The sequence below is a fragment of the Quercus suber genome, unplaced genomic scaffold, assembly GCF_002906115.3.
Source record: "Quercus suber isolate HL8 unplaced genomic scaffold, Cork oak 2.0 scaffold_384, whole genome shotgun sequence".
Lineage (NCBI taxonomy): Eukaryota > Viridiplantae > Streptophyta > Magnoliopsida > Fagales > Fagaceae > Quercus > Quercus suber.
Window position 1 is genome coordinate 68,078 of NW_027069836.1, and position 17,697 is coordinate 85,774.

At 35.6% G+C, this 17,697-nt stretch overlaps 3 protein-coding genes across 5 annotated transcripts; 2 read left to right on the forward strand and 1 right to left on the reverse strand.

Annotated features, from left to right (window-relative positions):
• Positions 1 to 721: 721 nt before the first annotated feature.
• On the forward strand, positions 722 to 8,186 carry LOC112025513 (beta-glucuronosyltransferase GlcAT14A). Of its 3 annotated transcripts, none has more exons than XR_002884258.2 (5): positions 722 to 1,738; positions 6,511 to 6,586; positions 6,677 to 6,792; positions 6,899 to 7,720; positions 7,838 to 8,186. XR_002884258.2 is itself a non-coding variant. In XM_024058192.2 (4 exons), exons 1-4 carry the CDS (start codon positions 1,243 to 1,245, stop codon positions 7,411 to 7,413), a joined length of 1,203 nt encoding a protein of 400 aa, XP_023913960.1. In that variant the 5' UTR covers positions 722 to 1,242; the 3' UTR covers positions 7,414 to 7,797. The 3 variants fall into 3 exon arrangements, 1 of the variants encoding a protein (XP_023913960.1); XR_010623965.1 differs by having other exon boundaries at positions 7,848 to 8,186; XM_024058192.2 differs by lacking the exon at positions 7,838 to 8,186 and having other exon boundaries at positions 6,899 to 7,797.
• Positions 8,187 to 8,513: 327 nt separating this feature from the next.
• Positions 8,514 to 10,773, forward strand: LOC112025512 (pentatricopeptide repeat-containing protein At1g71060, mitochondrial). The gene has a single exon (XM_024058191.2). It carries the CDS (start codon positions 8,794 to 8,796, stop codon positions 10,456 to 10,458), a length of 1,665 nt encoding a protein of 554 aa, XP_023913959.2. The 5' UTR covers positions 8,514 to 8,793; the 3' UTR covers positions 10,459 to 10,773.
• Positions 10,774 to 11,588: 815 nt separating this feature from the next.
• Positions 11,589 to 13,182, reverse strand: LOC112025500 (putative fasciclin-like arabinogalactan protein 20). The gene has a single exon (XM_024058175.2). The coding sequence runs from the start codon at positions 13,029 to 13,031 to the stop codon at positions 11,757 to 11,759; it is 1,275 nt and encodes a 424-aa protein (XP_023913943.2). The 5' UTR covers positions 13,032 to 13,182; the 3' UTR covers positions 11,589 to 11,756.
• Positions 13,183 to 17,697: the final 4,515 nt, after the last annotated feature.

The following is a 17,697-nucleotide window of genomic DNA, read 5'->3' on the forward strand; positions in this document are numbered from 1 at the left end:
TAACTCATTTGACACCAAAATTAAGAAGAAATTAGAGACACATGACATAAATTTGGATACTAATTGAGGATTCTAATTGGATTTTCTCTGAGTTTTGACTTTATATATATCTTTCTATTTTTTCTTCTAAAAAAAAGAACAGTTTTAACATGTTAGACCCTATGGTTCTCACAGTGATGTAAATTCATGTATTTAAATTAAAAAAATTAACTTCTCATATTTTGTGTTGAATAACTCATTTGGCACTAAAACTAAGAAGAAATTAGAGACACATAGAAAAAATTGGACACTAATTAAGAATTCTGATTAGATTTTCTTTGAACTTTGACTTTATTTATTTATATTTATATATGGAAAATTTTTAAGTTTTAGCGTGTAGGATCTCTCGATTCTTACAATGGTTTAAATTTATGTATTAAAATTTAGAAAAAAATAAATTATCGTATTTTGTATTGAATAACTCATTTAGCACCAAAATTAAAAAGAAATATATGGTACAAAATTGTATACTAATCGAGGATTTTAATTAGATTTTATCTTTGACTATATATATATGGACTATATATAGTATAAAAAAATCTTATTTCACATTTTTTTTCTTTGTACCACGCGCCTTGAGGGAGAGTAAGAGGGTTACACACTTGCATCAAAACACTTTTTGTACCTTTTATTTTTCATTGGGTAAACAAGAAAAAAAAAAAGTGTTACCCACACACCTCCTGCTTATTCACATTGGCATTTTTGGCACCAATATGTTGTTGATGCAGACGTATCAAACCCAAAATTGCAAATTACCAGTTTCAAATTCAGAAAGCCCCAAATCCAATCCCGGCATTCAAAGACAAAGAAAAAGACAACCACCACAACAAACACAAACTGTCCAAAAATTCTTCAATTCTCACACAAAATTAAACCTGAAAAGTCCATTCTCCACCATTACTACACACACCCATCAGTCAAGAGTCCCATATCAAACACCATAAACAGAATTAGAGGACCTTTCACTATCACATTTCACACATTAACCAAATATACCAAATTTTTTTCTCACTTTTCACACATCAAAAAACAAAACACAAAAGCAAAAACAAAAGCAAACCCATTTTCCCAATCTATCTCAGATTCACTTTCAGAAAACAAAAAACAAAAAAAAAAAAAAAAAAAAATCAAAATAAAAAACAAAACGAAACCCACCTCCCAAAACACCAAAACAAACCAAACCCAGAAAACCAAAACACCGAAATGGTTATGATGGGAGCTGAAAAACGATGGCTTTTCACTCTCTTCATAGCCGCATTACTCTCTCTCCTCCTCCTCCTCTTACTCACTTCTCTCTCCACCTTCACGTCCCCAAAACCCTTCCCTTCCGCAATCCACCACGGCTCTCACTACCCTCCTTCCTTCGCGTACTTCATCACCGGAAACAGCAACGACGGCGACCGGATCCTCCGGTTACTCCTCGCCGTCTACCACCCGCGCAACCGGTACCTCCTCCACCTCTCCGCCGAGTCCGCGGACGAAGAGAGGCGCCGCCTGGTCTCTCAGCTCAAAGCGGTCCCGGCCATCCGGGTTTTCGGGAATGTCGACGTTGTCGGGAAGTCCGATCGGGTTACGTACATGGGTGCTTCGAAAATTGCGATAACTCTGCGCGCGGCGGCGATACTGTTGAGATTGGATGGCGGGTGGAATTGGTTTGTGACTTTGAGTGCACAGGATTACCCACTTGTCACTCAGGATGGTAATATGCCAAATTTGCCAATTCGGTAATCTCTAATGTTTGTGTTTTTTGGAGTATTGGGTTTTGGTTTTGGTTGTGTTTGTGTTTTGTTTTTTTGAGAAAGTTGAGGAATTTACTTTGGTGGGTGTGTTTCCTTCTTCTTTTTTTTTACTGTTTTTTAGTACAAGTATTGATTGGTGGAGCTTTTAGGAAACGTTATAAGATTGGTTTAAGTTTTTTTGATCCAATTTTTGTTAAGTTTCAGTTCAATTAAGGTAGCAAATTTGGGGGTAACAAAGATTATGACTTTAATAGAATAGAATGAGCATAGACTATTTAGCTCGTTAGGGGTGAATGCCTCGAGATTGCTCAGCAACTGAATCTGGCAGGTAAGGTTAGTTGACTGTAGATTATACCGGCTAGAGGCAAGTCCATAGTTCTATGAAATTTTTGAATAGGCTAGCTTTCTATGAGAATCTTTAAGGACTTGGTTTCTGCAAATAGCTTAAAGGTGAGGACATGGTTGAGCCAAGTCTTCACAAGCTTTATCAAGTAGAAAGTTTCAACCATGCTAAAACTTAAAACGGTTACAAAAGTTTATTGAATAGGAAGAGGAGTTGGGATTAAAGTTGATGTTTCTCTTGCTTTGTCTGTTTACTGTTGGGTAGTTTGCTTGTGGATACATATGAATCCTTACCACACCGAAATGGCTTCCATTATATGGTATCAAACCAATAGCCATTCATACAAGATAATGTTCTAGTTGATAATTGGGCCAAAGAAGAAACTTTAATTTAATTAGTTAATTTAATTAGTTTATTTTTATCTCTATCAAGATTTTTATTTATATTTTAATTCAAAATTTGATTGTAATCACAATTTTATTTATGACCTTATTTCCATTGCAAAATAGTGTAATTCTATGCATACTGTTTTTATTCCTAGCACTGAAACAAACTAGAAGTCTCAATTCCTATGACGCTTAGGGGATAAAATATATTCAGGAACAAGCAAATCATAATGCCTTTTGTCTGTATTTGTAGTCATTTTTTCATGCTGTGCAATGGATTCATTAAAATTCTTCTTATTCTTATCAATATAGACCCAGATTTTTTTAGGTACCTTTTGATGAATTTGGCTACTCTTATGAACCAATGAAATACCTAAAAGTGTTTAACCTACTCACACATTCACCATAGCCGATTTTCATTTTGTAAGACAATTAGAGCTGATTTTTTGAAGCCTATCCTAGTGAAAGCCCTTGTTATGTTGTTGAAATGATTAAAAAAGGGAAAAAAAAAGTGATTTTGGTTCTGAGATGAATTTGGAATCAGTCAAAGGACTTTAAGAAATTAAGATGTGATTATGGTCCTCATATAATATCTGTTCCTAAAGCACATTAAATTATCAGCCTATGTAATTTGAAACTTATGTTGAAGACTTGAAGTCTTGCCCTTTGGTGAACCAATCCCACTTAAGCACATGTATTTTTGCTAGGACACAGAGTATTGAATTGAGGCCATACAAACCATGCAATGGATGTTAAAGCACTTTGTTTTACATTTTTGCACATCACGTTCTTGAAACTCAGATTTTGTAAGATCTGGAGTATTTTTTTTGGGAACTCCAGATATTAGTTGTTAAGATCTTGATTCTTGAGTGTGTTCTTGAACTTCAGATTCACTTGTGCTTTGGTTTGTAGATGCACGAGGTTTGTAGGCTATTTTGTGTGTATTATGGATGCAAAGTGCTTCTCCTACCTTTTACTGCCTGGAGTGTTATTTTTCAGAATTTTTTTAGTGTGCAGATTTATGGCCACTTGTCCATGAGATCCCATGATTACTTTGTAGTTAAGTGTACTTGTGCAATAGTGCAGTTGGATGGGTGACCTCATAGGAAGCCATCACGTTGCACCCCTCCTTTTCTGCATTGCAGTCCACTGTTTCAGGTCATGGTGATTATTCTCGCTTTCCCACAATAAAATTTCCAAGGTGTCTTGTTTTGGAAATAATATTTGTGATGCAGACCAACTGTTTTTTTAGAGCTGAGTTTTATTGACAAAATGGATATTTAGTATATGGTCAATCTACTAGTTATTTCTTAGGGTGTTGAAACTTATAATTTTGATGTCTCGACTTTTCTGATTTGTGTTGTATGTAAAGTAGTCAAATGTTGAGGTGGTCTTTGATGCCAATTTGGGTTGCTTTTAGTTTAGACTTGGTACTCAAGGGTGTTAATTCTGAAATCAAGCATGTCCTGTAAAACATCAAATCTTATTTTCCCTAGTTGGACTGAAGATTTTATTTTGGTGCATTCCATTTGAACCGCCATTTAATGGGTTGAGAGGCTTTAGTTTGTAGCATTGAACTATTTTGTTTTGTAGAGATTCGAGCGATATGGAACTTTGAAGTTTCTGAATGTATCTTTTGATTCTTTTGTCACTTTAGGGTGTAGTTAAAGATGGAGGGCTATCCTTTGGGCAAAGGAGTTTCCTGGCTGAAGCAACAACAATAAGATAACAAGTTGATAGAATGCAGTGTTTAAGATACTGTCTTGTTGCTGTAGCTGAAATTTATCAAACGGGAAATAAAACATATTTTACAATATATATATATATATATATATATATTGGCATTTTGATATGTAGGTTGGGGTGGGGGGGGGGGGGGAGAGGTACTCTGAAGTCTGGAAAAGGATCAGTGAGTTGGTACCCGGTAAAATGTTGAAATCAAATGTAACTCCAATGATAAAAGCTGCATATTATCAATGCCGGTTCTGTCATGAAAAGTTTCCTCAAATAGAGCTATATATCACTATGTGGTCTTAAGGATTTCTCCTTTCAATAAATTTTCCAAAAAAACTGTACATCAATCTGTGGTCTAAAAGAATTTCTTGTCAATATCTTTGTGGAAAAACTGTATATTAATTTGTGGTCTTAAAAACTAGTCAATATGTTTGTCATGGCTGAAATCATAAATGAATGATTTTTGCAAGAGAGAGATGGATTTGTTGAAACTGTCCTGGGCGTTCTTAAAAGACTTTCTTTTCAATACGTTTGTTGAAACTGTCTATCAATCTGTTGTCTTAAGACTTTTTTGTCAATATCTTCGTCCAAAAACTGTGTCTTAATCTGTGCTCTTAAAGACTTTTTTATCAATATTTTTCTCTTGACTGTGAAGGTTAATGATTATCTTTGCAATAGAAAGGATTTTATTACTCATGACTCCCTTGCTTCTAATCTGAAGAGAAAGTTGCTAAAAGAGAACATATTCTGTTATATGATATCATAGGATAAGGATGGAGCTGGAAATTTATAGATAGAGAACAGAAAATAGAGGAAGTACCTGCAAAGGCACTAATGGACTAATGAGAGATCCCAGGGCCCTCATCATATTTTTCATAACCCATTGCGGATTTAAGTTCTTGTCTTAGTGAGAATGATGCAGGACAGAGGGTAAAACATAGATATAAGGGAAAAGAAAATTAGAATAGGACAAATCCTAGGCTTCGCCCCCTAGAATCTGCTGATTTTCCACCCTTTGTCCTGCATCAAAGAATGTTATGATCTTAGAGATTTTCAAATCACCCACTTGATACCCAATTCTTTGAGCATATCTTAAGTTTAGGCACAAATACATTATAACAGATAGCTGTCCTAGATCCTGATGCAAGTGATGGGTTCTCTTAGGCAAAATTTTCCCCCAAGTATTTAAGTCCTAGTGAGGCAAGAATTCACCTCTTTTTCTCTGAGTGTACGGATAGAATTATCTATTTTTTACTTGATCATTGTACTTTCCATGTATACTTTTTGTGTACCTGTTGTATTACCTGTGTACATGGATGGCAGGACAAAGGGTAAAACATAGATATAAGGGAAAAGAAAATAAGAATAGGAGTATAGGACAAATCCTAGGCTTCACCCCGCAGAATCTGCTGATTTTCCACCCTTTGTCCTGCATCAAAGAATGTTATGATCCTAGAGATTTTCAAATCACCCACTTGATACCCAATTCTTTGAGCATATCTTAAGTATAGGCACAAATACATTATAACAGATAGCTGTCCTAGATCCTGATGCAAGTGATGGGTTCTCTTAGGCAAAATTTTCCCCCAAGTATTTTAGTCCTAGTGAGGCAAGGATTCACCTCTTTTTCTCTGAGTGTATGGATAGAATTATCTATTTTTTACTTGATCATTGTACTTTCCATGTATAATTTTTTTTTACCTGTTGTATTACCTATGTACATGGATGGCATTTTTTTTCCAAAGAATTATCTATCTTTCTTTGAGATTGGAATTGATTGTTCTGTCCCAAAGTTTGCCTAGGGAGCTCATGGCTTATTGATTTTTCAAGTTTTATGGTATTATAACCCTGGCATGTGTCCTCAACTAATATATCCTTCAAGGTGTAACATACTACATTGTATGTTGGTGCTTCTTATATCTAGCTGTGTGTTTGTGCTTCTTATATCTCATCTCCATCACAAACGGTCCAAAAGAATAATAAGTGAGTTTCTCACAGACCGGGAGTATGGGGTCTTGTCCGAGAGCGGGTAGGGTGCTACTATAGTCACACCCAGGTAGGGAAGCCACACTGGTCGCCTCCCTCTACCCTTTCAAAAAAAATTGGTTTTTTTTTTTTTTTTTACTACATTTTAACAGCATTCTCTAAACTATCCTGGGCATTTTTCTCTTATTTTGTCAATATCTCTCTTAATTTTTTTTTGCTTGTCCAGTTTTTCTTCATAGTTTATTCTTATGTTCTGATGAAGGCTTCTGTTTGCTACTTTCAGACCTGTCCCACGTGTTCTCCTCTGTCAGTAGAGACCTCAATTTCATTGATCACACCAGTGACCTTGGATGGAAAGAGTAGGCAAACCCTTTTCACTAATTTTAGTAGCTAATTTGAAAGGGCTTAAACTTAGTCCAATCTTTATGTTGGTCTAATTTTTGGTGCAGATCTCAACGGTTTCATCCCATTGTAGTTGACCCAGGTTTATATTTAGCCAGGAGGAGTCAAATTTTTCATGCCACAGAGAAGCGTAAAACACCTGATGCTTTCAAAGTATTCACAGGCAAAGTCTATTCTCTATATTAGGCTATTTATGCAGCAAAAAATTTACATGTATGGATATGCATTATACTTGTGGGAATACTATATTCAATTATCTTACTTTGCAGGTTCCCCATGGGTCATCCTGAGTCGATCCTTCCTGGAATATTGCATACTTGGTTGGGATAACCTACCCCGTACCCTTCTCATGTACTTTACTAATGCAGTGCTGTCCGAAGAAGGATACTTTCACTCTGTCATTTGCAATTCACCAGAGTTTATGAACACGACTGTGAACAGTGATTTGAGATATATGATCTGGGATAATCCCCCGAAGATGGAACCCCACTTCCTCAATATCTCTGATTTCAATCAAATGATCGAAAGTGGAGCTGCGTTTGCTAGACAATTCCGCAAAGGTGACCCTGTGTTGGACATGGTTGATGAAAAGATTCTCAAGCGTGGGCATAACCAAGCTGTCCCGGGAGCATGGTGCTCTGGGCGGAAGAGGTGGTGGATGGATCCTTGCTCCCAATGGGGTGATGTCAATGTTATGAAGCCTGGGTTTCAAGCGAAGAAGTTTGAAGAGACCATCACAGGCCTTGTTGATGACTGGAATTCACAGTTGAATCAGTGCAAATGAAGATGCCCAAGTCAAAGAAAAATCTTTTGAAATGAGGTGCATTTTGTGTGCTTCTGAAATCCTGACCGGTTTGAAGACTGACATCAATTTGAGATGCATTCTTTGGAAATTGAGCCTAAATTGTTTCAAGTTCTACGGTCAGAGGCTTTACTAGAGTTTATAGCAGGGCAGAGTTGAATGGAAGAAAGTGAATTCACTTGAGGTTTTGGGCTGTATTACAGCTTGGGGGCTAGTATTATTTTAGAGCCACTAAGCCTTTCAATCAATAAGAGGATCTCCCTCTCTGTGCTGCCATTTGCATGCTGATGTATGTTCTACCACTCAACACATTGTATTGCGCACTCTTTTGAATGCTATAGTAGAAGTTCATTCTTTGAATTCCAATTTATTGTATTGATTTCATCTCTCTCTCTCTCTCACAAAGCGACCTCTAGGTTTTTAATGGCTAGAAGGGAGGAACTGTGAAAAACGAGCAGCAGAAGCAGTTGTTACAATTGATGGCTTCTCATTGATTCCTAAGCGAAGTTTAAGCTAATGTTGTCACCATAAATGTGGTTTTAGTCTCACAGTTAATTTCGGCTACCTGCATAAGGAGAATAATTGTAACAAAAAATGTATACACGACAGTTTTTACAACATGTTTTTCATAATTGTGATGTCGTGTATTATTGGTGAGCTCAAGTGAAAGCGAAGTTTCAATTACAATTTTCAACGTAGCAGTTGTGAAAAAAGATTAGAATATATTATATGTTATAAAAGAGTTTTGTTAAATCTTTTTGAACTAGCCAAAATCCTTAATTTAGTGGTAATGTCTAGTCTCAATTCTCCATTATAATAACTATGATTCATATCCCCATCTCCCACTCTTTGAAACAATTGAATTATTAAATTAAATTGTCATAACTAGAAGAGTTCACCATTCTCTCTTACCTTTTAAAGTGCTTTGATTGTCAATTAATCAAGTCAATTTTCAAAGATAAAATTGAGATTTCAATATATGTTATATTATTATTATTATGGTTTGTGTAGACGGGTGTTATTTTTGTGTACTCGTTAAGGAAGCCGTAAAAAGGTTATACTGAAAAATACTAACAAATGTTAATGAAAATATGTACTTTAAAGCTTATACATAGAGTGATTTGCTACCTTATAAAAACCCTAAAACCCGCATTATAAACTTTTAACTACAAGAGCCTATTATTATTATTTAGTATTTACCACAAAACAAGGAGAGGATTCCTATTTATTGTGAGTTCATGCCATCTCCTCGAACGTCGGTGTTTACACTTTCAGAGTTTCAACTCTTCCCGCCGAAACAAATTCTCATCAACAATCTCATCTCCTCTTCATTGGTTTCATTCAGACCTCGTTGTTTCTCAAATGGGTCTCTCTCGGTTCCTCAGTTTTCTACCAAAACCATCCAAAAGACTACACTCTAATCCCTTACTTCTTTTCCTTAACATTCCAGCAACTCAAACTGTTCTCACTAGATCACTCACTAGTGATTCTTTCAGCACACTCAAAGACCAAACTTTTCTCCAAAATTCAAAACCTCACATTGAAACTCAACGTGGGTCTTTGCCAAAATATTGTCTTAGCTTTCACAGACCGTTCCATGATGGTGCAGGCCAAGTGTTTGATGAAATGAATGACAAGGACCCAGATGTTATTTTAAGAAATAGAGTCCATGAAGACGCTGAAAAAGTTTGTAAATTACTAACAAAAGGCTCTAATTCTTCTATAGAGGCCGTTCTCGATGGTGCCAAGGTTGAAGTATCGCCGGAGCTGGTTGTGGAGGTCTTGAAGAAGCTGAGCAATGCAGGTACTCTTGCATTATCTTTCTTTCAGTGGGCTGAGAAGAAACAGGGGTTTAAATATAGTAATGAGAGTTATAATGCTTTGATTGAGGCTTTGGGTAAGATCAAACAGTTCAAGGTGGTCTGGAATTTTGTTAGTGATATGAAGCGTAAAAGGCTGTTGAGTAAAGAGACATTTGCGTTGATTTCACGGAGATATGCTAGAGCGAGGAAGGTTAAAGAAGCTGTAGATGCTTTTGAGAAGATAGAGAAGTTTGGAATGAAGTTGGAAGTGTCAGATTATAATAGATTGATTGATACTTTGAGCAAATCAAGAAATGTTGAGAAAGCACAAGAGGTGTTTGATAAAATGAAGAAGAGAAGGTTTGTACCGGATATTAAGTCATACACGATTCTGTTGGAGGGCTGGGGTCAAGAACAAAATTTATTGAGGTTGAATGAGGTTTATAGGGAAATGAGAGATGAAGGGTTTGAACCTGATGTCGTGACATATGGTATAATTATCAATGCGCATTGTAAGGCAAGGAAATATGATGAAGCACTTGAGTTGTTCCGTGAAATGGAAGCAAAGAATTGCAAGCCAAGTCCGCATATATTTTGTACTTTGATTAATGGATTGGGTTCTGAGAGGAGGTTGAGTGAAGCCCTTGAGTTTTTTGAACTATCCAAGGCTTATGGTTTTGTACCGGAGGCACCCACTTACAATGCTCTTGTGGGGGCTTACTGTTGGTCAATGCGGATGTATGATGTGCATAGGGTGGTTGATGAGATGAGAAAATGTGGTGTTGGTCCAAATTCTCGAACCTATGACATAATCTTACATCACTTGATAAAGGCTCGGAGAACCCAAGAAGCTTACTCCGTTTTTCAGAGAATGAGTAATGATCCGGGCTGTGAGCCAACTGTGAGTACATATGAGATCATTGTGAGGATGTTTTGTAATGTGGAGCGAGTTGATATGGCAATAAGGGTTTGGGATCAGATGAAGACCCAAGGAGTCCTTCCTGGAATGCACATGTTCTCTACATTAATCAACAGCTTGAGCCATGAGAACAAGTTAGATGATGCTTGCAAATACTTTCAGGAGATGTTAGATAAGGGCATTCGGCCTCCAGCCCAGATGTTTAGTAAACTAAAACAAGCTCTTCTTGATGAGGGGAGGGAGGATACCGCTCTAATTTTGGCTCAGAAGATTGATAAACTACGAAAAGCTCCACTGGTTCGTTAAGATGAATGAAGGATTCCAAGAGCTATTGATTATTTGTTTCATGATGAAATGGAGGTTGGCAGAGAACCCTGCTGCAGAACTTATCAGCCCCCTTTTCAGGATATAAATCTGCTATTTGATAACAATCTTCATCTCCATAATTCAAATCTGCCATTTACTGATCAATATTCCTCTCCATGTGTATTACTATGACCCTAAATTTTGAAGGCTGTATAATTTCTATTTGTTTCACTGGTATAGAATGTTAAATGCAACCAATATCTCTTTGTTGTGTCCTGGCTATTAAGAAAGTGAACCTTAGTCAAATTTATATCATTTGTAACTGCAGATATTGTTTTTATGTTTTGGGGGGAGGGGAATTCAATGGTACATCTGCAGTGGTAGAGTTCTCCGTCTCATTAATAGGAAGCCCTGCCCTCAAACCAGTGATTTCACTTAACTGCAACAGTTAATTCTCAGTAAACATGGGTTTAGAAGAGCCTGGAAATTTCACAAGGCACTACCGTATTGGTCAGATTTCAGGTTACACCTGAAAATTTTGGTAGTAGTGCAGCAGTGGAACCTGGGAACCAAGTCGATGGTTAAAAATTGGTAATAATGTGGTAGTCAGAACAGGAGGCTGCCCAGGTGGCAATTTGACAAAATCTAAAGGAAGCAGTCTGATGTTGACTGAATTCTACAGAACAATCTGTAGCACTTTACTCTTTAGGATTCATATCACCAGAGAAAGAAATCACTATGCTGGGTGACAGTATTGTGCTGTTGGTGAGATTGTGCAATCAATGATGATGGGAGACTAAATGAGAATGATCTACCTATAATAGATCATGCACTGGATTATTTTAGTGGGCATGTGAAACACTCTGCATGTCCTACACAGCTATGTCATTCTATATGATACTCTTGAATCTTTCGTACTCTACTAACTACTTAAAAGTTATCAAATCTGTGGATCATGTAAGTGTGTTTCCAGTTAAACCAATTCAATGACACAGAAACTGAAAGAAAAAGTAAAAGACATTCAAGATGAAGAAATGCAACTGATCTTATTTTCTAAAAAAATGTTTTTACATCTTCTCAACTGAACCCCTTCATTTACATCAGATGTACACCCTTAGAGGCACAATGTAGTAAAGTCAAACATCTCAAACACATTACACCACAATACTAGAAGTATACTACTTCATGCACCTAGACTGAGACAGTGAATTAGAGGACTTATGGTAAGCATTCCAACCATTACAAAAACAAAAGCCACAATGAAACAGAGAAGCAAAAGCTATCAACAAAATTATGACCTAATGAAAAACAGAAAAGTGGTAGTGTTCTACAGCATGTGCCTCAAAACCATCACCATTTCTAGATGAAGAATTCTCATTTTCTATTTGCTCTGGCACCTCAGGTGCATAATCTGTCATTGGCTCAGTTTGCACTGGCACTTCAGCTGAGTTTTCATCTAAGTCATAATCTTTCATTTGCTCTGCATGCATTGGCACCTCAGCTGAAGATTCAATTGATTGGTATATTGGCTTTGGATCCTCTGCCGGAGGTTCTGCCTCTTGCACTTTTGGATTTGCCACCTCTGCTGGAGGACCCGTCTCTTGCACTGTCACCATTGGTGGCTCAAAAACATCAACAACGCCATGAACAACAAGCCAATTACTGAAATACATATCGGGATAGATAACCGGAACATCATTGAGCAAAAGCATGCCAAGGGACCGAGTGACATTAATGGTGAACCCTTCGGAATAAGTCCTCAACAGCGTGCCATCTTCCAAATTCACCAGATCACCCCATGAAAGCCTGCAAGGCACGACGTGGCGATGAAAGAACGAAGACACGTACTCGCTGAAGCTACCGTAATGACCCTCTATCACTTCATTGGCCGGCGCAAACACAGTCAACATAGGAGCCTTTTCTTGTGACCCAAGAAACTGAATATCAAGAAACGAAGCCATAATAGAGCACCCATTGGTTCTCATTGCCGCGCTAGCTTCGCGGAACGAATAAGCACCCAAAGAAGCCACCGATGATTCGCTGTGAGGCATGGTTGCAAGACATTCAAGATTGTGACTTTGTCTCCAGAATCGCTTTGAAAACCGAAAATAGGGGTTAAAGAACTTGTCAATTCCGAAAATTATCAACGACCCATCATCGTATACAGGCTGCCCGCGAACTGTAACATTGTTTAAGGAGACGCAGTCATCGGAAGATGATGCAGTGACGATAAGCGAGTGTCTTGGGAGGACCGTCGAGATCTTGGCGCCTAAAGGGAGGGACTTGAGGCTTTGGAAGGAGAAAGCGAGAGGGAGGAGGTGGTATTGTATTAGAGAAAGAGGAGGCTGGCCCAAGCGATTGAAGGCGGTGTCGGCGGGGGCGAAGATGGTGAGGGATGGAGAGTGTGGAAGCAGGGTATGTGAGGCGAGTTCAAGAGTTAGTGCCATGGAAGTGTAGCCGGAATCAGAGAGAATCTCGGCCGCTTTGAGGATGGGTTCGGCCGGGACCGCGGAGGAGAGAGAGAAGGGAGAGAGAAGGAGGAGGAGGACAGAGATCAGGAGTGAGGAAGTCATTGATGAAAGATTTTTGGTTCTGGTTACAGAGTCTTTGTGTGTAAAAAGAGAGTGGAAATGTTAGTTTATTTGGTTAATTATTTTTTTTGGCGGGAAGGAAATTGTACACGTGGCAGAGTGGGGTTGGTGTTTGTGGGATGGAGGGGTAGTTAGACAGTTACTATGAAATGACGGAAATGTCCCTGATGGTTTTTTTTTTTAGTTATAAAGATAAAGGAATACGAGAATGTATAAAGCTAAGAATGTGCAAGTTATATAGATGAACTTTGTTTGGTTGTGCAATATTTCTGGTCAGCTAGCAAAATGAGTGATCAAGTTCTATCTCATGAGAAATTTTGAGGAAAGTGAACTGATATGACTGATCAATGTTTTATTTCATTAGTTTGAATACTCTGATTTTGATGATTCAGAATCTGTTTCAGAAACCAGAATTTAGTAGCTAGGCTAGGCATTACCATAAACTTGGAGCCTGTAATGATATAAATTTGACTAAGCTTCACTTTCTCAATAGCCATCATACAGCAAAGAGAAGTTATTAGAGGCCTAAAACATTTTGGTTGTGTTAACATTTTTATACCAGTGAAAAAAATTTATACAAATCAAATAATGAATCATAACAGCCTAAGTTGTGAAAGAGGTTTTGTTGAAAATCACACAATGAATGCTGCCTATTTTGGGGTCATTTCCAAAGAATTGCTTCAAAGTGAAGTTAAGGAATTATGAAACTTGTTAGTAGGAGTCTATTGCTGTCACAAAACAATATTTGCAGAGAAAAAAAATCTTATATGCGAACTTTTTCCTCTTATTGCAAAATTTAGTACAGAATCAAAAAATAAATGATTTTTTTTTAAATTAAGAAAAAAAAATATATCAACTTATATCTTAATAAATAACTAAATTGAAATATTTAAAAAAAATTATGGTGTCGTTTCTTTTATTAATTCAGGGCTCAAACCATGCCTTATGGAAACAATAGCCCTCACAAGTCACAACTCAAAAGCTCTCCAAGAGAGATGTTTTTGTCAACATTAAATTGAATTTAGCTTTAATTTTCATGTATTAACTTAGTGCTTCTAAATTTTTTTGTTTTTGAACAGTTAATTTGTGGTCCTTCCAAACATGATATCTTGGTTCCGTGCCTGACCACATATGAATCTTCCCTCACTGAGAACTGCAATCTACTATTGTTGTCTCCAAAATTCTTTGGACCATTAGCATTTTGTTTGATTGCATAGGGTGTCCCCATAGACGGTACTACTTGTTTAGAGGCTTGTTGAGATGCTTGTTTTGCTTGTTTAGGGGCTTCTATTGTTTTAGGAGCCTGAAGACCTTGTTAAGGTGCCTGTTTAGCTTGTTGAGGGGCTTCTATTTTTTTAGGAGCCTGAAGAGCTCGTTGTGGCGCTGGTTTTGCTTGTTGAGGGGCTTTTATTGTTTTAGGAGCCTGTTGAGCTTGTTGAGGCACAACATTCGGTCATGGGCTTGAGTGGCAGACTTACTACATCTTGGAGAGAGAGAGATACATTTCTATTACACATCAATACCATATAAAAAAAATATACATAACAAGCTAAAATAGAAGTGTAAACATAAGGTTTTTAAGCAGTTCATACCAAATAAATCCATCATTTTTCTTGCATATGAAGATCAATTGGCAAAAACCCTATTTACAAAGAACGATTAGATTTGTTGGTATTTGTTGTTTTCCAAAACATTTGTACTTGTAATTGTAACTGATTGTTCCATTAAGCTTACAGAAACTTTTGTGAGTGACATACTATTGCCGGTAATTTTACTGATTGCTGCTGAATTTATACTACATATATTATGGATTGACACCTAACTTTTTTCATATCCGGATAAGGTGACAATTATGAGTAATGTAAACATATTCAACAATCTGAGCCACTATTGATATCACATTTTAACTTACTACTAACGATCTATCATATCAACAAGTATCAAATTTTGTCTTTTCTTTCTTGTTGGTTGACTTTCTCTTGAATTATAGTACTCTCATGATTTATTCTCATATGAATCCATAATTTATTCTCACATGATTTAATTTGATCATATGAATTCATAATTAATTCCATTTTTATGGTGCATTATGCATAATAACTTAGCAATTCTAATAAATTTTGTATCACTTAACTTATTGTTATGAATTTATTGTATTAGCAACTCTTCCATTTGTTTTGAAATAAAACAAAGTACTCCATGTTCAACGGGAAAGATTTAAGATTTCATGAATTTAACTGAGGCATATGTAATGTCATGTGACTCATGTCATTTAAAATCTAACTAGTTGCAGATTCATGCGATGCATGAAAAATTATAATTATTTTGAAATGTGGTATAATATATAATTTATTTTTTAAATTTTATTGTAGATAATTTTTTTTTCATTAAACAATTTTTAAAAGTAATTTTTATATCTCTATTTTTACAAATATATAATTTTGTAATTTTTGGTGTTTTTGATTGATATTATTCTTTTTTGAAGTGGTCCATATTCATCTAATTATTGTTATTGTGCATTATATTTTCTAAATTTTTAAGTTTCAAATTTATTATTCAAATTTCTCATTCTCGTAAGGAGATTATTATGATAATAAAAAATTATCATATAATTACAATTCATATTACTCAAATGATTAGTACTCTGAACCCAAACCTATCTCCAACCAAGGTGTTTATATTACATATATTTTCTATTATAAGTTACATTTAGGTTCAAGAATATGAAAATGATAGTGAAAAGAGAGATGAGTTATAATTAGTTTTAAGAATGAGTAAAAGCATAATGTATTATTACATAAATTTACATGAGTATTTTTTGAAGAAAGAATTGAAAAAAAAAATAATGACGTGGACGTGTACGTGGTTTAACAAATTCATCTTTTATATATTATATAAAAATTATATCATCCACGTTTGGTTAGATTTTTATTGGAAAAGCTTTTCTATACTAATAATAAGAAATAAAAACATTCATACAAAGACAAATGTTTAGCCAACTTCATTTATATATATATATATATATATGTATATATATGTATATAGCTGCAGCTCCATACAAAATTCACCATCAATGCTATGGTGTCACACCATTGTGTGTGTGTGTTTTTATTTCTCACCTTAAAAAAAAAAAAAAAAAAAAAAAAAAAAAAAAAAAAAAAAAAAAAACTCACGCTTCCACAAATTACACTCATAAACTCAAATTACTCACAAACTTTCCCAAGAAAAAAAAATTGTTGTTGTTCATTGAATCAAGCTATCAGTTTCCCTTTCTAAAACACATCAATGATTTACATCCCGCTAAGAAACCAGTTTTACATGTTGTCAAGCACGCATACTGCACAATAATCCCATATTTGACTATACTGCTCAGTCCGACTTATTATCAAAATAAATAAGCGTGAAAAGTCATAAGAAAATAAAATATTAATAGCATTACCACACTAGAAACCGAGAGACTTCCAAAAATTCATAACCAGATAAAGAACTCTCCAATTATAATCCAAAACTATAAGAAAACTCCAATTACATTGGAAAAAATTTTAGGTGGTTCATCATAAATTCTACAATGAATTTAATGAGTATATCCCAGTCCCACAATGAATCTGAAAAGAGAGAGCACCGTTCTTCGTGGTCTGAGAATACTTAAGAATTATTTTAAAGACTGCCCTTCGGTTTATCTCCCTTCTTTAAGCACAAAACCTAGTTACCAAAAATTCCTCAATCTCTCTGTTCTCATCACTTAAGTGATAGTTAGCCCCACGAGTCTTGATAAAACTGGTCATAGACTTGCAAGCACGAGGATCTGGTTTAGCGAAGGCATCAAAAATGGCCATAACCTCTTTAGCATAACGGCCACCACGCTCGGCGGCATTCTCAATCATTTCCCTTATTTCTTCATCGGTTGCCACTGTCACAACTCTCAACACGAAAGTTTTGACAACATAATCCAAACAAAACTGAATGATTTTTTTTTTTCAAATATATCATATGAGATTTTTAAGATACGTAAATTTGTTCCCTCTAATGATTCAAATTCGGTTTAAATAAAAACAATTCCCTTATTAACATTCATACATTATAATTTGTTATTAAAAAAATTGCATATATTATTTTTTATGCCCATATATAGATGCACTTACCCCTCTCCGGTCTATTAGTAGTAAAACGACCTCCCATTCGTGCATAACTCCAACCCGTAAAACAAAGAAGACATTAATTATATGAACTTTGCTACATATGCAAGTTCTTAGATATAAATTTAAGAAATTAAAGTACAAAACCAGACGTATATGATAGAATCATCACACCCCAATTTTTAAAACAAAACCCATTACTAACCTCCACCCATTGATTTGAGAATATTAATGTTGAGATCGAGAGAGACGGCCAATTACCAGATTTGAGATATTATAGCTTTGAGTGCAGAGCAGAACCCTGTTTTATAGTTTTTACTATAGTTCTTTCCTTAGGTTAGACTTCCTTTTAAATTAGGATTCGAATTCCTAAAAATAAATAATAATAACAATAAAAAAAAAAAAAAAAGCACTATTCGTAAATTCCACTGGGTAAATATGAGAAATTTATATATAGAAACAAAAAATTTGAGAATTGTTGATAACTTTTTTTTTTTTTTTTTTTTTTTTTA